This window comes from Numenius arquata, chromosome 2, assembly GCF_964106895.1.
Source record: "Numenius arquata chromosome 2, bNumArq3.hap1.1, whole genome shotgun sequence".
NCBI classification, from domain to species: domain Eukaryota; kingdom Metazoa; phylum Chordata; class Aves; order Charadriiformes; family Scolopacidae; genus Numenius; species Numenius arquata.
The window spans coordinates 100,281,826-100,307,882 of NC_133577.1; the positions used below are offsets into that span (position 1 = coordinate 100,281,826).

General features: G+C 39.5%; 1 protein-coding gene across 1 annotated transcript in view; it reads left to right on the plus strand.

Moving 5' to 3' along the window:
- The first annotated feature begins 415 nt into the window (after nt 1-415).
- The window catches only part of GXYLT1 (glucoside xylosyltransferase 1), a 31,273-nt gene continuing 5,631 nt past the window's right edge, over nt 416-26,057 (plus strand). The window contains exons 1-5 of the mRNA XM_074168720.1: nt 416-639; nt 8,499-8,591; nt 19,083-19,257; nt 20,255-20,380; nt 21,312-21,563. Coding sequence (XP_074024821.1) covers nt 416-639; nt 8,499-8,591; nt 19,083-19,257; nt 20,255-20,380; nt 21,312-21,563 — 870 coding nt within the window. The remainder of the gene's footprint in view (nt 640-8,498; nt 8,592-19,082; nt 19,258-20,254; nt 20,381-21,311; nt 21,564-26,057) is intronic.

Here is a 26,057-nt window from a genome sequence, read left to right on the forward strand (position 1 = left end):
TGAAGGTCAGGTTGGCGGTGGAGCACAGCGTCCCATCTCCCCAGGGGACCGGGCCTAGGCCCAGCCGGCGCCCCCAGGCTCCCTGCCTGCCCGCCCGCCTCGGGCCCGTTTGCAGCCGTGAAAAGAGACTCTTCAGCTTTTGTTTCACGTTTGGAGCAATTAAAGGCCGATGTGCAGCCGCTCCGCCGATGTCTCCCCGCCCCTGAGGCTCGGTCCGCAGCCCCGCCCCGCCGCCGGCACCTGCCTCCCCCCGGCCGCCTCAGGGCTCGCCCCGCCCCTCGCCCGGCTCCGCCCCTCGCATGCCGGGGCTCGCGTTGCTGCCGCCGCCGCCGCGTCCGTTGGTGTTCGCGCTGCCGGTTGGGCCCCGGCCGCCGCCTGGCGCCGCTGCCGGGGCCGGGGCGGGAGGAGGAGGAGGATGCGGCGGTTCGCGCGGGTGGCGCTGCTGTGCCTGGGCTGCGGCCTCTGCTCGCTGCTCTACGGCTTCAGCCAGCTGGCCCTCTCCCTGGAGCAGGAGCCGGGCGGCGGCGGCGGCCGGGAGCGGCAGGCCCCAGAGCCCGCCGCGCTCGGCGCCCGGCGGCAGGCAGGCGGCGGCCGGGCGGCGGCGGGGAGCGCGGGCCGAGGCGAAGCGGGGGCCGGCAGGTACGGGGGCGCGGGGGCCGGGGCCGGGCCTCAAGCCGGGGGGGAGGCGTGGGCGGGCGGTGGTTCCCCCCCGCATTCCTGCGGGGAGGGCCGGGAGCGCGCTGGCCGCCCTCCCGCGGGCGGAGCGGGGCTCGGCGCCCGCCCTCGCCCCCCGTGGCGGCGGCGGGCGCCCCTGGCTGCCGGCCGGCAGCGCCCCGGCGGCCGCTCCGCTGGGGCGGCTGGGCGGGAACGAGGCGGCCGCCGGGAAAGCGCTTTTGAGAGGGAGCGGGGGCGGCTCCGGCATCCCGCGGGCCGGTTACCGGGAAACAGAGGTTGAAAAAGCCGTAAAAACAAACAAAGGAAACTTTAAAAAAAAGTGGCGTTTCGGCCAGCCGGTTGCCGGGAGGCTGCGCTGGCCGCGGGCCCTGCGCTGCGAGGCGGGGCGGTGTCGGGACGGGGGGGAACCGGGCTGCCGCTGTACGGTCATCCCGTCCCAAAATCAGCCAGGCGGCTTCCCTGTTGCAACGGGACAGATGAAGCCAGGAGGGCGCGTTTACTTCTTCCAAGCTAAGGAGCTTTCAGGGGCTCTGAAACCTGCGAACTGTATCAAACCTAACTTTATTCGAGCCAAGATACTTGTTATGGGATGCTTTAATAAAACCAGTCTTCTCACAAGGAACTGCGAGTTCAGTTCCGCAGCTGAAGTGGCGTAAATCTGAGCAGCTCACACTCTGCATAGCTGCATATTTCTGTTGTCTGCCTCGTGTCAGCAGAAATTTTTAATTGGTCAAGCGGTGAGTGAGAGTATGGAATTAAAAAAATGCTAGTTTTTCTTTAGATTACTTTGGTTTCATGGTCCTGTTCATCTGTGTCTACCAGAATGCTAATGCCAGGAAAAGAGGAGTGATGAGAAATCTGTTACTGAAGCAGCAGGAGAAATTAGGACCAGGCCTTTCAGGGCCAGCCACCCTCTAATTCTGCTTAGATTCCACAGCAGTTTAAAGCAATGTAAGTTTGATGGCTTGGCGACTGTCCCACCTTCCCAGTGCTGCACACACACCCACGCACACCCCCCTTCCTTATACTGCTCGTGCTTCTCTGATCACACAAGTGAGTTGATTCTGAGTTGATCTGGCACACTGTCCTGCCTGAAAACTACCTCGGGTTTGGCCAGCTCAGTGCTCTGAATTGGCTCATCGTGTAATTACGAAAGTGTTGGTGCTTGTGCAAAGGAGTTATGGAGGATGGCAGGATGACAAGCTCTGACTTAATCATCTTAAAATATCATGAAACAGCATTCTGAGTTACTAGGGTTGGAGTCAGCTGAAATGCGAAACCCAACTTTTGACTGGTGTAACTACTTCAGAGGATGTCTTGTCTCATGCTTTCTCTTTAGTTTGAATTAATACAGATTATGACTTGAAAAATGTGAGAATGCTTATTTCTCACTTCTAGTTCATGATTTAAAACTCATTGTGAGAAGTTGAAATCTACTAGTTCTAAAGAACATGATAACTGGAATGAAAGAGTCAACTTTAACAGTTTTGTGTAAGACTTCATTGGTTTAATAAATCAGTTTTAAATACAAATGTGAGGAAAAAAGTCATATGTATGATATTTGTTTTACTAAAGAAAATATGCAATTTAGGTGAAGAAAACTTTTGTTGGGTGAAAGATGATAATCTAAGTATTTTGTATTAGTAACCCTTGAAATTACCTTCAGGTGCATCATGCTCCTGGTTAGCAAAAGAACCACCAAGTTTATTTTAAAAGCTGTATGTTTTTTCTTTTTTAGTGTTTGTACTAAAGTGTAGTTTTAAAGTAAAAGATACTGGTGGAGGAGAACCTCAACAAGGTGCAAGAAGTTTCTTGCAGCAGTGAGGTGAAATGAGATACAAATCTGCCCTGTGTTGCAATGTGGAAAATCTTTACAAACTGAGAAAGTTGTTTTTCCAGAGGTCTTAGGTGCTGCAAATAATTCCTGTGGATATGGTTTCATGGGAGCATATCTCCTTGAAAAATCAGTGCCTGTTGACACCTGTGTGGCAATTCTTTACTTATAAACCGCTGTCAAACTGCAGGCTCAGGATGAACATCATCCTGTTGTAAATTATTGAAGTTTTGTATGCTGTTGGTGCGAACTCAGGTGTGAGTCAGTCCCTTAGAACAGTCCCTAAAAGGCTTTTGTTTAAGGAAAAAAATCTGTCCTGTGGCAGTTAAGAAATGCCCCGCTGAATGTTGCTTTAGATGTATGTTTCAATTACTCTTAAGTATTAAATTATAACTGTGTTACATTCTCTTGTGTAATTGATACACACATCTTGGTGAATGTATTGGTATTTTCCAGTTTTTATACTTCACCTGTTTCTTTAGCGGAGACTGAGCATGACAGGCACATGGCTGTTTTATGCCCAGTTCTGACTGTCTTGTGATCGTGTAATGTCCTACAGAGCTCATAACCTTATAGAGTAAGTCATGTTCAGATAACCTTGTAATCCTTCTTGAAGTTTAACATTTCATATACATTGATAGTAACTTTCAGTAATGGGTTGCTTCGGCTGTTTTCACCAAAAGATTTAAAATACAGTTTGGCAAAGCAAATGTAACTGCCATCTGAAGGCATTTACGCACTCAGTAGTAATTTCCTCTTCTCTTTAGACAAGAAGGGTTTTCCGTGCCTGAATAATCTAGTTTAGTGTATGACGTGAGGGCAGAAAGAGCTCAGTCATACTCTCTGGTGGGGAGGGGAAGTCAAGATTTCTGGTAGTTTTCAGAAACAGATGAACATGAAAACTGCGAGCTTTGAATAAAGCTTAAGCATACCACACCTGGAAGAATTTTGCAATAGTGATGATGCTTTTAAGTAGAAAATCTTTAATTAAAAAGGAAGTACCATACTGAAACTAGAATTACAGGTTGAGACAAGATCCTCCAATAAACATAATAATTCAGGGCAGCTTGTTGGGTAATCACTTTGGTAAGGAGTTGTTTGTTTCAAAGGCTACAGTAGCCTGAGGAACAAGGTGACTAGAAACTAAAGGCTTGTATCTTGAAACTTGATATAAATAGCTGTAAAACATTTCAATAATTTATTAACTAAATCCTAAGCTTGGGTTTTAGCTGTGAAGAAAGATTAATGTTGAAGGCAAGTTGTCCTCCTGATTATTCATTCCAGTGAAAGAAGTAGTAATGAATAGTCAGTACTGTCATATATAAGAGCTAAATGAACAATAGATCTGAACATGTAAAACAGAAAATATTGAAGTGTCTACTTCCAGACGATACAAAGTCAGTCAAAAGCCAGTATGTGTAGTCAGCCTTTTTTCCTTTGCTAGTATGATTTATGGATGAGGAAAAAATGAAGAAAAGCTAGAGTGAATAAATGCATATTTGCTGCATGTATGTCATTTAATAGTACTATAATCTGCTGTCTATGAGGTATCCTTTCAAGTCAGTCTTTCTCTACATGCCTTCAGATCAGTTAATTAGCAGACTGTGCTCATGAGAAGTGGATCTTCAGTTAATTTTATCAATATTGACACTTCAGCTAGGTAGATGATGGTCATATTTCTATTAGGGTCCAAAAAAAAGTGATATCCTAATAGCAAGTTTGAGAAGTAGAGCAGGAATCAGTCTGTCCTCAGTTCCATGAATTCAGTGAGGTCAATGAATTTGGCCCAATTAAAATGAAACATTTGTCCATTATGCTGTAGTTTAGCATTTTCATGCAGTCAGCCATACTGTTTTGTTATGTGTGACACTGATATCTGAGTGTATCTGTCTCTTGATCGCTAACTATCCTGGCAAAGGGAGAGTTAAGTGAATTATAGTGCATGGAAAGGTGTAGGAAGTATACCCAGAAGCTTAGATAGCAGAGGAGGGCGGTTGTAATAGGTAGTTTGTTTTTTCCTTGCACTGTACTCAGCTGTTTCTGGCTGTGTCAGAACTTAACCAGCAGTTTTACCAGAATGCTTCTAAGCTACTCTCATGCCATAAGTAATTGGTCTAGAAACTAAGCATTTTAAAAATACAAGTAAAACTTTTTAAAGGATGAAACATTGAACAATTGGAAATTGAAACTTCATTTAAAAAAAAAAATGCTGAATTTGTCAAGCAGTTGACTAGCAAATGTTATTTTACATAGAAATGTTATAAATTGGAAAAATCTTCATGTTTCATTAGTTAAAAAGCTTGTCCTGTGTCAGACATTTAACATTACATCTGCTGTCTCCTATCTGATAAAGCCATTGCTTCTCTGACAAAACATATGGTAACAAATTTCTGATACTGCTGTAAATGTTCAGAAAAAAGCGATTCAGAAGAGTCAGAAATTCTCGGTGCATTTGGGAGTTGAATTGAGCATCTCTTTATCTTCCCAAATTTTTACTCCTGTGATTAGGAGCAGGAAGGAACTGAAAAGTGCATCCTTCCTGTTTTACCACATCTTGTGGGTTATGCTGTAGGAGAGACACCAGTCTGGCTCTGTTAGTTGATTCTTGCAGTTGATTAGACTTGGGTCATTAATGCAGTACTGACAGGAAAGGCAACAGTCATGACTCAAGCTAGTTGACTGCATCCCTCACCATTTGGACATAGTGCTAAATTTGCTGTGAAGTTACAGCACTATAAAAGATGCCATGTGGACTGAAAAGTATAGTTGAAAACTGTGATCTCCATTAACAGTATTTCCACCAGTGCACTTAACAAAAGGACTTTCTTTTTTTTTTTTTTTTTTTTTTTAACCAGTGATAGTTGAGGGATTTCTTATGGTTAAAACTTGACTTGCCTGAGCCCAGGGCCTCAGCCTTTGTGAATATGACTGGTGCATTGCTATGTATTTTGCACACAAATTTAAAATTGGCCTTTAATTCTGAAAAGAATTCTTTTCAGGTCACAGTATAGACACCTTTGCTATGTGTGCAAGACTAAAATTTTTACTCTCCGGTTGTGGTGAAGCTAAATTACCTGGTTGAGAGAGAGGTTGTTTCAGTAGCTCAGACACTCTGATCTCTGCAGAGTCTGGCCTGGCCTTATGGACTGTCTGATACCTGGCTCCCAGGCCTCTTGCTCTACTTGTGGACTAGTCTGGCTTGATACTTCCTAGTGATAACGTGCACCAATGTGCACACCCACATGCTGTGTGCACACACATCTCTCCAGTTTCTTGTACTGCAGGCTCGTGGGCTCCTGTGATCTGTGGCCGCCTTTTCATTTGCTGGCACTTGGACTCTGTGCACGCACATGCACATGGAATGGAGCCCACTTTCACCCAGGAAAATAGAAACTGAGTTTAAAAAGGAGGCTGGTGATCTGACACACGGCATGGCCAATCATACTAACTGGCAGTCTGTTTACATGTGACTGGACTCTCTTATCTTCTCTCTGGTTTTGCGTTTTCATTCCTCCCCAGTCTACCTTGATCCCACAGTGAGCCCCACACCCCTGTAGGCATTAACCACTGTAAGCAGTTGATAAGGTGGTCTGGAGAGCCTCTCCTATTGTCTCATCTGGTGGATCTTCTGCCTGGCCCATGGGCTAGCTGCTGTCCTGCATTGGAGCTGGGTCAGGGTGCTCCATGTCCCTGGATTAGATTGCTGGGTTTCTTTCACCTGACATTGTTTTCTGCTTTCTATTTGTGGAGACTGGCCTTTAATCACATAACCTGTAATAGATGTGAGCAAAATACCCCTCCCTAATGCTGAAGGTGACTATTCCTGTCTGACAAGTAACCTTGTTCAGGTAACAATGACTGTGCCTGTTTGATGAACACATACAGTACATCTCCCTAGCTTTGTAAAGCACTTGTGACATTTATTTGTAGTCTAAGCTTTTATCCAGTTATCAAGTTTTATCAACTAAAAAAAAAAAAAGTATCTTCATGAGTGGCATTTTTAATGATTTTATTGTGAATAATAAGAAGAAAATGCTGTGCAATGATTCCAGTCTCTTAAACCTTTATATGCAAAAGCTTTGTGGATATATGGTAGCATATGGTCAGCTGAGAGAGACTTCTCTTGGCAGAAGAAAGTCTTAGTCTAATGTTAGGTAAATTACATACATACGTATCCTAGTAACATTTTTGTTTCAGAGGTGAAATTTGTGAATCAAATCCAAGGCTGACAACCTTGTCATCGTGCTAAATAGGATGTTGGAAAGGCCTAATGTGTCAGAGAAATGACTTAGACATTAATTCAAGCTTGCCTCTTGCCTTGGTTGTCTGGATAGGATAGTAGCTCAAGGCAGCTAAGAAAAACACAGCTCTTGACAACTGGAAGAGGAATCCCCTGTAATAATAATAATAAGATAATAATCTTGCAAACCAGAAAACTGTATTTGAGAGATAGACTATTAATTTATCCTAAAAGTAATGAGAGACAGATACTTCAAAAAGGTACACAGTGGAGATCGTAAAGATTGTTTTTCGGATAAGCACAAGGTCTTAGTGTGCCTTGAAGTTTTTAAGAAACTTCAAAAGCCACAAAGATTAATGCAAGAAACAATCTGGCAGAGAGAACTTGTGGTTTTATACCACTTGGTTTCCCCAGAGGAGTGCAGATACCCCAGTCACAATCTACGTTATCCTTTTTTATGCCTGAATATTTATTTGTGGAAACTATTCTTAAGTCATGAGACAGAATTACTTTACTAATTCTTGCAAACACGTGTGTACAGGATGCGAGGATTTCCTGCAATCTTTACCAAAGAACTGCTCCACCCCCCCAACACTTAGTGAGGCTTCGTGAAACTGTGTTTATAAGGTTATTTTTCTCAAGTGTTGAAAAAAAAAGTTACACAGCTTGCCATTTTTGGTGCTACATTAATCTATTAAACCTGGTATTTGTAAAACATTGGCCTTTACAGGTACCAGATAACCCTACCAAGGTTATGTTGATTCATTTCAAACTTGCAAAGCCAACTTCAAGAAAAGTTCTGAGCTGTAGTCCTTAAATACCTTTTCATCATCAAGCTTTTGTGTGACTTTTCTTCTTGCACGTCTTTCATTCACAGATACCTACTTTCAAAGGAGGATAAATACTATTGGCATTGCATCACCGGGGCAGGAAGAGGGAGTGTAGGAGGTCACTCAAGAGTATACCCCTTGCTTTGCAATATTCTACTTGCTCATTTAAGATTTTAAATCTTGGTCTTGATTTCCTCAGCAGAACCTTTGAAAATACACTTCTATTGTTCTTTTTAAATATTTCCTATAGTACTGTTGCATAAAATGTAGTGGTGGACTAGTAGAACCTGCTTTTTTAGTTGTTAGTGTAGCACGAGTCAATAAATTATGTCTTGTCATTAGTATGGAGAAGGCAATCTTGCCAGATGTGGTGATTATTTCTGTATTGCATTAACCTTTTGTTATGAAACAATGGAATTTGTTGGTGCCGAAAAGTCCTGGTTTTGGTTAAAAATCAGCTTTGCAGCAAATAGTCACGGATGAATAGGGATTGTGTTTATCTGGACAATGTAACTTAGAAATTGAAATGTTCTGTTCACTCCTCTGGTTGAAGTAGACATAGGTATTGCAAAGAGGAAGGAGTTCTTTCCAGCAGTGTTGCTGTTCATTCTATTACCTATGGACTTATATTAAGCCAAGAACACAGAATGACTCTCAAAAATCCCAGCCCCTATGTTTTTCTCAGTCTGAAAATATATGGAGAGGAAAGGCTAAAGGATGGGGACCATTCTTCCTTACAAAGAATCCTCCTGGTTGGCACCCAGTACCTCCTCTTTGTATTATTCAAGTTCCATTACATACCCAGTCTTCTGTCAGGTAATTAACTATTCAAGTTATGTTTGAGCTAGAAAATAATCCATTTAACTTTGCCATAAAATCAGTAACATTTATATAGGCTATTTTTGTCTTATCCTGTTAGGTGTAAGAATTTGTCTGTATCTTTCTGGAATTCGTATTGGATGCTGCCCTCTGATGTTTGTGGAATGAACTGCTTTTGGGAAGCTGCTTTTAGGTAGGATCTATTATTAAATAGTACTTTATTATTTGATTGCAGACAGATGTAGCTGCTGAGTATTTTTTGCTATTTAGCAAGATGAAAAATCAAAATATTTTGATTACTTCACGTGCATTTCACCTGCTTATATTATGGTTGCCTTTAGCTGGGCTTTCTGTTGTATTATGTTTTTAAAATTGTAGACTCAAATGTTATTACAAAGAGTAGATTTTTTTCAGTTATATTGGTTCATTAAATAGAGACTTGGTAGCATTGGTAAAAAATCTATCTGAATATAGTCTGACAAGTTACTGATGAATTAACTATTTTTGGTAAGTAAAACTTGCTGCACAGTAATGTTCATAATGTAACTTGTAATAAAAACTGGCAGATATGCTTAGTAGTTAAGCTTGGAGGGTTTTTGATTCAAGTTACGTGTTTTATAACATTTGAGGGCATACTTCATACAAAAGCACTGAAACTTTGTTTGGAATGTGCTTTAAAATACAGTATGTTAAAGCATAGACTCTTGTCCTTAAAGTTGCATCTTTAACAGTAAGTTTAAATGTTTTGATGTGGTGGGTCAGATGCTTTAGGCTGCCTGATTACAGAAGTAGCTTAAAAAGAAATGGAAGTAGCCTTAGGCTACTTGACAGATATATTCTGTATATAACTATGTTTGTAATTGAATTTTTTTTACATTTAAAATTTTACTGATCATCCGTTTATATGGTTATCTCTTCCTTTTAATCTGTAACTTGAATATTTCTAAGGAAGCAAAGGAAAAAAAGAAGTTTACCTTCACAAGATGATGTATTTTTGGAAGTTATGATTGTGGGAAAGACTTTGGATCTGTCCCATATTCCTGTCTGCTTTTTTTCTGTCAGTGCCTTTTAAGCTCATGTGTTGCCAAGGCGTTACTTGAAGAGATGGCTTAGATTGATGATTTTTTTTTTTTTTTTTTTTTGTCTGTTAGTGAACTGAACCTGTAATTTGGGACTGCTGTATCTTTTTCCCTGCCCCTGGTAGCCAATGTATCATCCTCTTTTGGCAAAGGGATTCATCTAGCTTTCCCTTTGGCAGATTTAGCTGCCTGAATGGACTCAATTAACTTTTTTTTTCCTTAAAGGAAAGGAAGGTTTTGGGAGCAGAGGTTAGCTTTTAGGAATTTAGCTTTATAAAGTTTAGCACAGTGGGGTAAACCAAATGTCAGTGCAGTTGTGGTGGGAGGCGCTGGGTCTTAGCCTATGCTTAGTGGAGGGACAGGATATGATTGTAAGCCTCATTCATCCATGGACATCTGAGCCAGCCTAATAGTTGTGTAGTGCTGATGGAGGGTCTTGCTTTCTTCTGATCCTGTTGCCTGTGATGATGATGTCCATGAACTCTCCACAATACAATGTAATGCACTAAAATAGCAGAAAATGTCCTTTCTGGATTTTCCGCCAGACCTAAGGCAATTGGGAACTTGAAACCAGAAGTGGAGAAACTCCATACAGTTCCTTTGCACATACCTTAAGCTATAACTTTTATTATTCTGTTAAGAATGCTGTATGTGCCTGTGAAGACAAGTATGTTGAAGTATGGTATTCATTGATAATGGCATTACTGGGCAAGTGCAGTTTTTTTCATGATGAAACAATGATGAACCCCTAATATTTGCAAATTTCATGTTTATACATTTTGAAACTGGAAGAAAAAAGCTGCTCAAATGTGTAAAGAGGATGTGGGGTTCAGATTAGTGATTGCAAATTGAGTTTGATTATCAATATATTGATATATCATATATCAATATGCTATTAAATTAATCCTTGTATGCTGTGTATATTGTGCTGACTCCGGTGCTTGTTGAGTTCATCCGAGAGCTTCTCTAACTTCAGAGGGGGACTCCCTTGTCTCCCCCAAACTGTATTTATTTCTTGCTCCGTCTAATAAGTTCAGTTGGTTTCAGAGAGGTGCAGTGAGTTTGTGTAAGAGAAGAGGTGGGAAAGACAGCAGAGAGGAGGAGAAAGTGCACCCTCTTTGGATAGCAGCAAGCAATTACAGTGGCTCAGCGTCTGGACTTGCTGCCTAAGCCTCATTTCCTTGTATGTCCTGGAATAACAGAGAGGATAGTTGCAGTTCGGTTTCAGCTTTGGGTACGAGTTATAATTTTGTTTAACCCTCAAAAAAATATATGCATTGTAGTAGGAACACTGAGAAGTTGAAGGGTTTAAACCTTTGATATCATCATATACTTTGAATGGGATGCTTAGTAGTTGTTCTGAAGTCTTCAAGTAGATTTTTGGAGGAAGAGGAATGAACTTAATTCCCTGCAAGTTTATTAACCACAGAAAAGGAAGTCTAGCACTCTTGTTTTCTGAGATTGTATGTGTAGAGGCTACTTCACTGTTCTTAATGAAAATAAATCCTCTTGAAAGCTTTTTTTGTAAAGAAGCAACATTGTGATTCTAAATTGGGTATCCTTTGAAATAGCAAGTAGTGAGACTTCTATCATAGTGTCTTATTCCAAATAATTTGATCCTGGGTTGACTAAGCATTTGTGTTCTTGTTAAGTGCAGTTGTTGTAGTGAGGTGCAGAATAAAGCTTGACTGAAGAGACGGGGATAGGAAGAGGGTTATGAGAAAAGCCCAAGAGCTACATATCTAATTGAAATCTTAGGATAGCTAACTCCATTGCCTAAGGGACATGCCAACAAAATAATGGGAATTCTAATAAGTTTCCTTTTAATAGAAGTGGAGGAGTCTGGTCATTGAACTGTGCTAGCGCTTATCTTGGATCTTCTATTTAGCCTGGTTTAATCCATAAAATAAGAGAACAACACTATTTATCCAGATCATAAATCAGTTTTTGAATGGATATTCTGGTTCTATTCTTGCTGTTTCAATAAACTAACCAAATGAGTTTGTTCAGAGGAGCAGATAATATAGCCAAATTTTTTTTGCAACTAATAGATTCATAAAATTTATCTCAATGTTAGAATGTCTCCTTTCCCTTTATCAGTGAAGTTTTGCAAATATTGGAAGTTAGTCCTTCAGCTTTTGGATTTTTAAGTCTTTTCTTTGAAAAAACTTAGCTTGTTTTCTCTAACTTGAAATTCCAGTTGGCTTTTTTTTTTTCTCCTGAATATCAGAACCACAGGGATTTGTTTATCCATGAGAGAAAGAACTTGGCATAGACATTTTTGAAATGCAGCTTGCTATGTCATTTTTTCTGAGCAGCTGTAAGTGTATAAAGTGTGAAGTGACAACTAATGTTTTGTGGATTTGTAAGACTCAAGTTAATAAAACAGAAGTGTTGGAGACCTATAGAGGAATCTGGAAATTTTTAGGAGGCGTACATACAGACTTCAGTATGACTCATGCCATAGCTAATTCAACATCATTTGAAATTAATGAGCTCTGAGCAGTTGCTTATTCTAATAATGGATATTAAGAAAGTTGTCTCATTAAGTTAATCAGTGTAAGATCGATTGCCTGTGCTGTATGTGGGAAGGATTTCTGAGCTATTCTGCCCCCCATTTTTTTATCACCATTCTGATTATCACATTATTGAGACAAAGTGTCTTGTGTTGTGCTTTTGGTACAGAGTATTTCTTGTCAGCTCTCACAGCGATATAAGAAGCATGGGATCACTTTTACATATAGTGTAAATAGATTTTATCTTTACATATATTGTAAATAGATTTTACATATAGTGTATAGATTTTATCAAAAACTTAAAAAATACTGATAAAAGATAATATAAGGCTTGGGTTTCCCATGAACAATATGATGCTTATCTTTTCTGGTACACCTTTCAAGGTGCCCAGTGTCATCTAGCTGGTATGGCTGCTTATTTCCTCTTGAGACTGATTAGGGATCATTACCGTGGCTATCTGACCTGCCTGATTTCAGTTGTTGGATGTTGCTTCTAAGTGGGTTTTAGCTTGTGCTGCCTATTAAAGAAAGAAATGGCACCTTTTTTTTAATATATTGAGGTCCTAGTGGTGTGGATATATTGAGATAAATTGTGAAAAGTCCTGAAAAACAGGACTTCTCCTCTAAATTAGCTAGTTCATTGGAGGATGGGACTTTTATTGTAGATTTTTAAATAACTAATATATTGTAACTTCAAACCTAACCTACTAATTGAATTTGTAGTTGAATATTATATGCACTGGTATCATTAGCATGCTTTTACAAGATAAGCTCTGATTATGGCCTATTTTTAATTCAGTGCAGTAGTAGAAAGTTAAAAAGCTGAGTAAAAACTAGACTTTTCCTCACTTTCAAACCTGGATAACTTCTGTATTTGCCTTGATCCTACTTCTTATAAGTGTGGGAATGATTTAACAGTTGCATTTTAATCAGCATCAGTTTTGTTGCCTTCTCACTCTGCCTACTTGCTGTTCTTTTTCTGGTGGCTAAAGGCTGCTGGGTTGGTCTCCTTAATGATCGATTGATTTAGATTAAACACAAAGCATTAAAAGAAAAAAGGATGCAATAAGTAAGCTATCTGTATTGTATTTACATATCCACCATTTGTTTTTCTGAGGCATATCGTGGTGCCAGGTTTGAAATAATACAGGTTGATTATATGAAAATATTTTCTCTGCCTGTCCTATGCTAATTGTCAGACAACTTGTATGGGTAAAATATTTGCACTGATAATGTGGTTAGCTTTTTATACTGAAGAAGAAAACACATTAGTGATAGGCTTCTGTTTGTTTTTTTTTTTATAAGTGTAAACAACTTTAACACAACGGAACCTGGCAACCTGGTCCATTTCGTTTGTAATATCAAGGAAAGTTAGTTTAATGATGTTATGGAAGGACTCAGAGACTTTACTAAGCAACCTTGTTTAGGAAGCTGAATATCGCATGCTTGTATGCATTACAGACCGTATAGAGAAAAGATCAAAGAAAGGCAAGGCTTTCGCTCTGTCAGAACCAGTGTAGGAAAACTTCTTTTGATGTAGAATAATTTAAAATTTTTTTTTTTGTAACCTACAAAATAATTCTTATATCCTTGTATTACCACTATGTGATACGGTGGTGGTTGTATATAAAAACTAGCCGTGAAAGTTAGGATGATGGCAGTTTTCTCAGAAAACTATAAGTATTTTTGCATTGTTCAAAACTCATGCAATTATATGAAAAATGGTAACTCCTCAGTGGGCTAGAGTAAAATTAGAAAGGACAACTGAGGTGAATGAACTGCTTCAATTATTCATACCACTCTGTGCTCTCAGTACCTGGATTCTAATCTTTTCTTCTTTGGCTTCTCCAGCCATGTTAAGGGAATAGGAGAGGAGAGCTTGATTGACAGTGAAGTTGGGCAAGGAGCTTCCTGATGATCCCTAGGTGTGTTCCTAGCAGTACATCAATGGATGTGAAAAAGGAGCTCTAGTCCACAAAGTTTGTAAGACAGAATTAAGGCTGACTGTTGTTGCTTCATGGCTTTTTGTAGTAAGTGCCACTATACTTGAATGTGCTTTAAAATAAAATTGTCCTTGGTCACATTGACAACTCTTTGAACGGTACCCAAGTCACACTAGATGCTGTAACACTGCTGCTGCTCCAGAAGGTTTGGAGCTTGGAAGGCGGCAGTGTGTATGTACAGCAAAAGCTGTTGTACTGTGACCTCAGTAAAGCAAGCTAGGATTGGGACAGGCTTAATGATCACAAATTAGATGGAGCTGTATACAGATTCCTTATGTCTGTCTGGGTGTTCTTCAGGGTTTGATACCCTCTCACCTGTGCTCATGATGTGTTATGATATAAGAATAGGAGACCTCTACTTTAAATGTGTGCAGGAGACCCCCCACTGCAGTACCTTGTGTCAAGTCTAGAGGGCAGAGCTAAGATCTTGTGGAGCTGGTATTTTAGCAATATACTAATATTTTAGCAAAACATTTGGGGTTTGGGTTTTTTCCAAGAAGTTCAGCTGGGATGCAGTGAAGGTTATAGAAGAGTACAGCCCTTCAAAACATACCTCTGTAGCTTACTAGCAAATTATTGCTCACAATTTTAATTGACCTAGAAATGCTAATTTAATATACACTGTGTCATGATATGTATCTTTAAACATAAAGTGTCTTGATGGACAGGCTCTGGAAAATCTTGTTGTAGCAGATTCATTGAGCATATCCAGCTCTGTTCCTCTGTTGGAGGTTATTAACCCCGCAGCAGAATTAGTCAGTACAGAATGAAGGTCTGCACTTCAACACAAAAGTACCTCAGGGCAAGGCTTGTACGTGGCCTTACGCTGCTGCTTAGCAGCATGTTTTAAAGTATGTATTTTTGCTCTCTCAGTGTGAAAGTGGATTGTTTTTAATGTGTTTTCTAAACTCATGGGAGTATGTGTGGTGCTCTCGCTCAAGTGATTGATTTCATTTATTTTTACTGGCATTACCACTTCTGTGTAATTAGTAGCCACAGACAAATGAAGTTTTCTTATTTGTCCCGAAACACTCAAATCCTGTCATGACTTCTTGCTCAGTATCTTCTGTTGGACTACAGGTGCATTCTTTGCTCTTCCATTTTAATTACCAGACGGTTTTTTACACCCTGCAGGAATTAGGACTCCCATGTTATTGGAGATATTTTTTGTTCTTTAGAACTTAGGGCTCTCAAATTTTCCTTGTTAGTCTATCTAAAAGCCTTACTAAAATACACTGTTTGTATTTCACTCTATTGTTGCTTTTCCCAGCTTCTCCACCAAGTACCAAAACGTCAGGCTACTAGTAATTAGAAATGTGCAGGTTCAGACAAGTTACAGTTCTTGCAAAATACATTTTATTTTGCTCATGCTCAACTCAGCTACTGAACTGCTAAAGAACATCCGTATTGCTGAAAAAGCTTGTGTCATTAGGTTATACCGTACCCAGAGCTGTCTAAATAAACAAGGTTTTCCTTCTCCTGTCTTCTGCTGAGGTAGTTGCATGGCTAACTGCAGTGGAGAGCTGTGGAGGGAAGATGGGGAAGAAGGTTACAGAGGATGGAAAATTCAGAAAGGAGAAGGGAGCAGTTGGGAGCAGATAATTTTGAAAGGAATTAGGGGAAGGACCAAAGTCAATGTAGACATAATACTGAAGAAGGGAGTGAGACAAGTCATGGCATAGATAACTGGCCCTATGGGTGGGGGCATGTTAATATTGAAGATGAGACTGCAGAGCTCGAGCTGATGAACTCTGCTGAACAATTTAAACTTTATGCTGCTTCTAGTGGCAGGAGAAGGAAGAAGCGATGAAAGATGCTGGCAGCGGAGGATTAGCACAAGAGGTATGAAGATGGGTCAATGATTTCCTTCTGGGAGTGGAGAGATGTTATGTATACAGAGAAGAGCAGCACTGAGGCCTGGTTATTAAAAAGGAGGCTGTGATTGCCAGTGATCTTATGCAGGGAAATAAATGCAGTTTACAATCACTAAAGGATGTCTCTTCACAGAGTCTGGAGTAAACCACAATTCTGAAGTCTCATCACTTCTCCTGCACTAATAGGTCTCTGAGACCTAATATGTCTCATCCATCCCCTTCTTATTCCAGAGGGAATGTTGGCCAGTTCTTTCTGATGGGTTCTTGCTCCATCTGCTCTGGGGATAAAGCTTTGTGTTGTGGACTTACAGATTTGAGTCCAGCTGTTCCCCATATTGTGCAAGCTGAAATTCTGTTATTACTAGCTTTTTCTAAACACTTTTTTGCCTTCTGGAAAAGTTATTTTTAAGTGGAGATGTAAGAAATTGAACTCGTGAAGTTAGAAACTCATAGAACAGAGATTGTTTACACAAAGTGACTAAAAGCATTACAATATGATCAGCCTGTTTATTTGTTGTGTGGCTTAAAACGTTCTTTTATTCACAGATGTCACTAAATGTAGAAATAATAAAATATAGTCTTTGAATCTCAATGCATTTTAGAGTGTCTTTGGCATAATTTTTGTCATACCTTAATTCATGGGAAGTCATGTGTTACATATGGTTCAGGAACTTGGCTTTCAGCTATGCAGTTTGTGTAGATTGTGCCCTTATTTATCACATGACCTTGCAATATCACTGTAGGCTCTCGTGACTTCAGGGCTTAATTATTGTAATTCCCTTTTCAGTGGATTAGTGATGAGGCTAATCTCCTGCTTGCAGCTTGTTCAGACCGCAGCAGTGCACTCATTTGTGGTTTTCAGCTACCCTCATCACATTCAGCTTGCTTTGTGTTTTTTACATTAGCTACTTACTACACAGTGTAATGTTAAATTAGCTTTATGTATAAAGGTCTAAATGGGCATGCCTCGGTTACATTTAAAGATTGTATTTTACTTTTTTCCCCCCTCCTGTTAAGCTAAACTAATTTTTCAAGTTTTGCTGCAAGATTTATAAAAGGTTTCTGTCTGTGGATTAAATCATCTGAATATAGATGTCTGCATATAGGTGTCTATGTCAAGTAGGTCCTAAATGGTCACTAAAATTGAAAGAGCATAGAGAATGATCCAGGTGACTAGCCATTAAGTTGCTGAGAAGTGAATGGCCAGTGTTAATTGAGAAGCATTTGGGTATCCTAGATGTTTCCTTAGGACTAGATGATTTTTGAGACACCCAGTCCTTTTGGACTGGCACCTGGAGGTCAGGTGGGATTTTCTAGAGCATATTAAATGTCACGTATACCTATATTAAAAATTTGAATTAAGCTCTAGGTATTTACTTTGAAATAAGATGAATTGCTGTCTGTGTTCCATATCCTGCTCGCTAGATCTCCACTGGCTTTAATAAGACTTTGGACACAATCTCGTATGTCAGCATCTTCATTTAGGTGTCCTATTTCACATCTGAATCCTACCTATGGGGTCTTTCATCCATGTGATTTTTTTAATAATGCCCCAAACCTTGATGTAGGACTGATTGCATGTTCTAACTAAAATTTTATTAATCTTAAATCCCTGGGATGCTGGAGTGTTTTTAGCTCCAGGGCATCAAACTCTTCCAAAACTCAGAATGTCTTCTTAAATGCAGCCATTATTTATGGCATCAAACTTCAGCAGTGTTACAGTGATATCTTATATTTTGCCTCACAGAACTCAAAATAGTGTATGTTGCTTTTCCATGCCTTAAAGAAAAAAAGACATATTTGCATAGTATCTATTGTCAATTTAAAGGAAAATGTGTATGCATCTGAATATGTTTTAGTTACATTAATTTGGTGGAGATTATGTGTGAAGAATCACATCTGTTAATTTCTGTTTTGAAGTGTCTCTCTGGTAAGTTTCTAAGCACAGGTGGTATGTTTGCTAAGCATTTTTCTACTGTAACTCGTTTGGGAAAGTCTTTTCCAATTTCAGAATTTTTTTTGTCTGCATAACTTGGAATTAAACTTGTAATTTAAACTTTCAGATACTCTTAGTTCTGTTAGCCACCCACCCTCCCCCCCATAGTCCATGCAAATAGCTCAAGCACACTATCTTGTTTTGAAGATTGTCTTTGAATTGACCTATGTTTAAAACCTTTGAAAGATTTTCTGACTAATTAAAAATATGAAATCCAGGAGAACATGGTTTTAGGTTTAGTGTTAGCACTGTTTGCCACCAAGCTAATGGTATTTACCTGAGGATAATTTTAGCCTATTGTATTAAAACAATGAAATAACTTTTAAATGTACCCTCTATAATACATACCAGGCACTTCTCACCATAACTGTTGGACAGCTGTCTTCAGGGAGAAATGACATCCCAGTCCTCACTCCTTGCAGTGCTTTAGCCCCAAGGACGTAGGCAGTACATGTGGTCAGTGTACCTGAGGGGTTTTCCAGACCCACTGGGAGCACCAGGACATCCCACACAGTTGCTTGAGCTGTTGGTTTCCCCTCCTCCCAAACCAGGTCGTACTCCTGCAGGATGGAAGGACAGGAGAAAGTTTTTTGCGTTTTGCCAGTGCTTAGGAGAAGCCCTGAAGCATGGGTTTGACAAAAGGACTTAATGGAGCAGAAAGTGGAAAGAATACCTAGATCACTCAATGTTGTTAACAGAACTTAAAAGTAGGGGTTATCTCACTTTTGTTGTTGCATTTAACTCGGCTTTATTTATATCATGTTTACTTATCTCTGTACTGAGTCCAGGGAAAGAGGAAAAAATGAATTAATGCATAGACTTAATGGGTTGTCTGTCAGCCTTTCACATTTCAATGTAACTCCACATGATCTTTCTTTTAACATAGCAATTTTGATGGAATTCCTTGCTAGCAATGGGTAGTAAGATTACTAAGAAAATAAATGTTTGTTTGTTTAGTTTCTGTATAGCTCTTCCATACCTTGTTTCTCCCTCATAGGCTGGGATGGTGGGAGTGAATATGAGAATAGTTGAGGTTAAATGTAAACCTACGTATGAGGTGTAATGCTGTAGTTTGTATGTTCTATTTGAGTTACCCTTTCCTGGTTTAATTACAATAAAGGGTATTTTGATAAATTGCATGTTGCAGTAAATAGTAGAGCTTTTCTTTGAGCCTGTGCTAGAGATAATGTCAAATGAAAAAATATTTTTTTATCAGATATGATTACATGAAAACACATCCTTCTGAGAAAATGCATCTGGCAGTGGTTGCCTGTGGTGAAAGACTGGAGGAGACTGTTACGATGTTGAGATCAGCCGTCATTTTCAGCATCAAACCTCTCCAGTTTCATATTTTCGCTGAGGACCAATTGCATGAGAGTTTCAAAGACATAGTAAGTACTCAAACAATTTATTTAATCAATTTGTAGTACAATTTGAGTAATATATAGCCTTTTCTCTGCTTTTTGGGTAGCCGTTGCTGGATATAGTGGCAGAAAGGCAGGGTTCTAAAAATAAGGCAATACTCAAGTCTTTTGTAATGTTGGATGGAAATTTTTGATTCATTTTTTTACCCTGTGGAAAAAATGCCAGTTGCTGATATCAAAGCTTTTCATAAAGACAGACCAAAGCTTTCTGTCACCTTGAATCTGTTAAATACAAACCTGATGTAGTGAACACAAAACAGTTATCTCATGTGATCTTATTTAAAGTTGGTTTTACAAGAGAAAATAGAGATCTGTCCTTTTTTGTTCCTGTGCTCACAGTATGTGTCAGTCTTACATCGTCTAAACAAAGTGCAACATCTGTCTCTGAAAATGATACATATGGTTATGTCTAATTTTAGTAAATTCCAGTTGATGAATATAACATTATGACTCGAGTGGCAGTGTTAGAAGCTGACCAGTATATAGCTGTGGAGGGTTTTACTATTTTTGTTCTTAAGGTGTCATACTAACTATGACGTTAGTATGTTACACATACTGATATATCTATACGTTAGTGTCATGTGAACAGTAATTGTGGCAAAAATTGGGTAAGGTTATTTTAAATTGAGAAAGACTTTATTGGTATTTCACCTGTGGAAACTATTTAAGGAGGGAAAAAGTTTTATTTGATGTATTTACTTTTTTTAAAAACTAACTTATTTTACTTGGCCTTACTTTTGTCTATGATCTGATATGATGTGTTTTCTTTGTAGTAGCCTGCAGGTGCCACTTTTTATTCAAGTATTTGGAACAGTTGGCAGATTATGGTACTTATGGAAGCATTTCTGTTATGGAAGAGAGGTGTTGCCATTGTGTTCAATTATCAATTTGAATGGGGGATTTATTTCTTTTTTTGTGATAAATTGAACTGAAGTAATTTTTGTGGTCTCTTCTTTTCATGTAGCTTGATGACTTCCCCTATGAAGGAAAAGTTAACTACACATTATATCCAATAACATTTCCAACTGAGAGTGCAGCAGAATGGAAGAAGTTGTTTAAACCATGTGCTTCACAAAGGCTGTTCTTGCCAGTAAGTTATTCTGTAATAGGGCAATACAGAAGTCTATTTTTTGAAGCATGAAGCTGTCCTTGTTAATTTAATTTCTACTTAGTTTTAAATTAAGAACTCCTCCTAAAATCTACTTTTGCAACATCCTAAAAAAAACCCCCTCTAAATCTAACCTTCTTCTGTAGCACTAATGCATTATGGAATAAAAGTCCTTTTCTCACTTGGTGCATTTTGACACAGTATCCTCAGTGAGTGGTACAGGTCATGTCATCCTCTGAGGTAAGAGTTATCACACCTTATCTCCTCATTTAGTTGTGAAGTTTACTGCATGTGTGAGTCCGAGAAGTATTAAAGAAAATGAAACAAGAAATGGGCTATTGTTGCCAGAGTATTTTGTACAGCCTTTTCTTTGCTGATCTAAGACAATTCAGAAATCATACTTTGACTTGGTGAATTATAGCAGTGGCAGCTGTCTCCCAAATACCATCTTTTCTGGGGCTCCTTTACATCTCTTCCTTGTTGGATTAGATGCATAGGAAAGCAAGGTAACAGAAGATCAGAGCTCCTGTTATGGTAATGTTTCACCTGGCCTGCAACTTATTCCAGAGTTGCTCATGGATATAAAATGTAAACTGAGTGCCTTTGCATTACTACTCTATCTAAAACCTCTGTTTCAGTCTACAAAAATTCTCCAAAATGAGCAGAGGGAACAATGACAGAGTTATTGACTGCAAACTGTCAGTCTAAAGTGAATTTATTTGCATATGACAAAATTATATATAATATATCATAATACATTTATTATATAAATAAATATAGTGTAAAATTATTATAAATTATGTATTATAATATATAATAAATATATTTATTGTGTAATGGCACCAACTTCTGTTTTATAAAGAAAAGCTCAATAAAACTTAAAAGTTTGGTTTCAAATTTCTTTCCCTCACAGTTAATCCTCAAAAATGTGGACTCGCTACTGTATGTCGATACTGACATCCTGTTTTTGAGACCTGTTGATGATATTTGGTCTTTTCTGGGAAAGTTCAATGCCACACAAATTGCTGCAATGGCACCAGAACATGAAGAGCCTCGTATCGGGTGGTATAATCGCTTTGCTAGACATCCCTATTATGGAGTAACTGGAATAAATTCTGGAGTCATGTTAATGAATATGACACGTATTAGAAGAAAGTATTTCAAGGTATGGCTGTTGCCTTTATTGCGTTTTCTCTGTTGTTACATCTTTTGATTCTAATCCTGTTTCAAATTCATGTGGGACAGTATTTTTCAAAATATTTTTCTTGTAAATGAAATAATGCTCTAAAAATACACTGTGTTTAAAGTCGGTGTCTAACTTGTGTTTTTTAAATGTCATTCACTCTAAGACTCAGAATTCTTGAATTTCAGGCGGTTTTGTTTTTAAATTTTCTTAGTTCTGAGAGGTCCTGTGACTTGATAGAGTCTTCTGCAAATTACATGTTACGTATTCTAGTATTTTTTTATTCACTGTAGAGTTCCCTGAAAACAGTTAATGTATCCTCTAAAGTAACCTTGAAAATGTGTATATTGGTATGACCAGGAGGTGGTGCTAAAACATTTAGTAAGTTATTTTAACTGTAGTGTCTCCAAATTTTGATCTTTTAAATTGTAACCAGGTGATTATCACCTCAAGTATGTTTTGATTTACTTCAAAGTCATAGTTTTTGTAGAGAAATAAGTGCATAATGGCAGTACTTACTAAAGCAGTGCATTCGGCAGCATCAGTGGTTATTGCTTCACAGAAGTTTTTCTTACATCCTTGAAACACAAGTACAAAAGCAGTGCTATGTGGTTATGCTAAGGGAAAAAGTACTTCATTTAAGAGAAGTTCAATTAGTGAAAAATAATCATGCAGTCAAAAACTCTTGGAAGGTACACACATGAGAAGGGCAATATAAACTTGCAGTAGACATTACTACTTCGCCCCCATTTCCAATTAAAGAAAGATTTAGCTTTCATCTTAACATTCTTGCTGTGTTATTTTTGTTATGTGTGTCGTTAACTGTTATGGGGAATCAGCACAAAAAAAAGACTTGAATTGTCCGGAAAACATTCATCTTAATGCTCTTTCTCAAATTGTTCAGTACCTACTGTGCTAAGCAAGTCTGCTTCATGAGTTGCAGGTTTAGCATTCATACAATTAAGGGAAAGGAACTGAGACTGAAGTGAGCTACCCAGTGCTGTGCAAATACACTAAATATTCAGAATTAAGAAAAGGCACTTGAGAAAGAGAGGCAGAAGCAGAGCAAACCTTCCTAATAGAAAATCACATGATTCAAAGCCCTTTTTGATGGCTTTAGTTAAAAAAAATAGAAAAAAAACAAAAAACAAAACACAAAACCAATTAACCCATTTAACCCCACTCCATTTGTTTTAAATGTTAGAAATACATCATTTTCTGCACTTAATCATTAGTCATCATTCTTTGACATCCTTCCCAGGGCTTTACTGTCACTTCAAACTTAGACTTCTCCTTCCATGTCTGATGCATATATACTTCTGGCCCTTGCTTTCACATGTCTTCTGAACTTCATACTTGTCCAGGAATGCTTATGTGTGCGCTCTGGCTGTTCCTCAAACATTTGAGACTAGTGGTGCACATAAAGAAATATTCTTTCACTCTTGCTTGATAGTAAGAAGTAAAAAAGAAATAGAAATGATGGTGTGTTCTGTATACATGGGGTTTTGGGGGTTTGGTGGGTTTTGTTTGTTAGTTTGGTTTTGTTTTTTTTGTTTTTGTGTGCAGCTTCTAACATGGTTGCTGAGGACGTCTTTCTTGCATGAAATTCATCTTTTTCCTTCCATTGCTATATCTTTTCCTCCCTGTGTTTTCATCATCCTATACATCTTTCCTGGAGTCTTAGTCTGATTATCTCGAGCAAGAAGCACAGATAAAATGTTTGGATGCATGGTGTTTTGGCACACATGAGTTTTTCTGGTTCAGCTGAAGCATTATGAAATGCCCTCTTTGGATACCCTTCTTGATTTAAAACCTTGCCCCCCGTATTTCTCAGGCCTTTGTATAACAAATGCTGAGCACCTAGCTGTGGACATTCATTCCACCTTATTTTGCCTCTGTCTTTGTATGTTTCTGGCAAGTGTAATGTTTGTTATTTGTTCGAACTTTGAATTTGTGGAGATCGATACTTTCTCCAGTGTGACTGGTTTGCTAAGACTCTGTGTCAGACCTTAATTGTCAGTGACCAACATACTTACCAGTGGAGACTTTCTGGTATGGGAAGGCTCAGAATTGTTTCCAACAGCAGACTACCTCATAATTTCTAACCCATGCTGCTGACTTAGTCCTTCCACCTATTGGACACACTGGAGAAGTGTCCTATAGTATCAGGATTGTGGTAGCATTCTCAGCCCAGTCAGAGCAGTATGAGAATGTCTAATCAGGGTGCTGTTTAACGTTTTTGTTGGAGACATGGACAGTGGGATTGAGTGCACCCTCAGCAAGTTCGCCAATGACACCAAGCTGTGTGGTGTGGTTGACATGCTGGAGGGAAGGGATGCCATCCAGAGGGACCTGGACAGGCTTCAGAGGTGGGTCCATGTGAACCTCTTGAAATTCAACAAGGCCAAGCGCAAGGTCCTCCACGTGGGTCGGGGCAGTCCCAAGCACAAATACAGGCTGGGCAGAGAATGGTTTGAGAGTATCCCTGTGTCGGGTTCTCACATCCTAAGGAGAGGGACTTGATGGTATTGTTGGATGAGAAGCTCAACATGAGCTGGCAATGTGCGCTTGCAGCCCAGAAAGCAGACCACATCCTTGGCTGCATCAAAAGCAGCGTGGCCAGCAGGTCGAGGGAGGTGATTCTGCCCCTCTACTCCTCTCTCATGAGATCCCACCTGGAGTACTGTGTCCAGCTGTAGGGTTCCCAACGTAAGAAGGACATGGATCGGATCCAGAGGAGGGCCACAAAGATGATCAGAGGCCTGGAGCACCTCTCTTATGAAGACAGGCTGAAACAGTTGGGGTTTATTCAGCCTGGAGAAGGGAAGGCTCCAGGGAGACCATATTATAGCAGTCTTCCAGTACCTAAAGGGGGCCTACAGGAAAGATGGGGAGGGACTTTTTATCAGGGAGTGAAGTGATAGGACAAGGGGTAATGGTTTTAAACTGAAAGAGGGAAGACTTAGGTTAGATATTAGGAAGAAATTCTTTACTGTGAGAGTGGTGAGACACTGGAACAGGTTGTCCAGGGAAGTTGTGGATACCTTGTCCCTGGAAGCGTTCAGGGCCAGGTTGGCTGGGCCTTTGAGTAACCTGGTCTAGTGGAAGGTGTCCCTGCCCATGGCAGGGGGGTTGGAACTCGATGATCTTTAAGGTCCCTTCCAACCCAAAACAGTTCTATGATTCTATGACCTGAACCTTAAAAATAATAGTGCTTGGTCATTTTCCTCTCATATCATAGCTAGATGGTTCAGGGTAGTGATTAAGTCAGAATTGAGTTTCTCTTACCCAATATTGATTATTGAGATCTTGGCTTAGAGAGCGCTCATCATTTAGTTAATCTCCCCTAGAGCCTAGAGTGTGATCCCACAAGTTTGTGGAGCATCACAGGGCCCTAAGGTGCACAAGCATTAGTACAAAAGCACTGCTGTTTGTGGAGACTTCAGAGACTTTATTTTCATCTTCAGGTTCCTGGAATGTCTTAAAAGGAGGATTGGTTGATACAAAAAATTGCAAGACTCACAGCAAAACTTCAAAAGGGTTTAGTTTAGTGTAGTTGAGACTATACATGATAGGCCTGGGAATTTGTTACTGATAAGCAAAGGAGCTACTAGTCTCAAGCCTTTAGAAGAAGGGTAAACCAAATTCAGTGTAGGGGCTATCCTCATGCCCCTTACCAGCAACACTGCAGAGGCTTTTGGACCGTACAGTACTGTCCTATGCCATGTCCCATTAACTATTCCAGTCAAATACAGTAGAACTAGAAAATGCTTTGTTCCTATAGGAAGGTCTGAATTTTATGTTCGTTCAGGAGACTCAACAAATTCTTCAAGGAGCATATAAGTTCTGTGAATTTTTGTATCTTTAAAAAGCTGCCTGTAGATCTTTTTGTATGACTGTCTAGTGGCTAGAGCACTTGTCTAAACTAGTGGAAGTTTTGTATCAGGATATTCCTCCAGTACAATGGATTTAAAACTGTGGGTTCTTTGTCTATTGTAGCTTCTTCAGCATTGAGCTGCTTGAGCAGCAGAGATGCTGCCTTCAAGCGTCTTCCTTCTGTTGCCACATAGCGTTGTAAAAGTCAGGAGGAACCAGAAAATGAGTAAATATAAAGAACTGGAGACTTTAGCAGATGGTTATAGTGCTCACCTGGGTAGAAGGAAACCTGTGGTTCCATGTATTGCTCCAGGATTAAGTTGTCTTTTATCCACTTATTTATTCAAGCCTCAGTTTTCTCAGGACTGTCAGGTCATTTCAGATGGGTATCCTAGCTACTTGGCTATCTGTGGTGCCTAATGGAAGTTGTCACTCCTGGTCCTAACTACATTTGTCTCATGGGTTTTGAGACTCTGTGTGTATATATATATATGGTACAAATATGTGTACACATTTGTATTCATATATACAGATGCATGCATGTTATCAAATATAGTGTGGTCAAACAGTGCGTAACTAGACATAAGACTAGAATTGGTA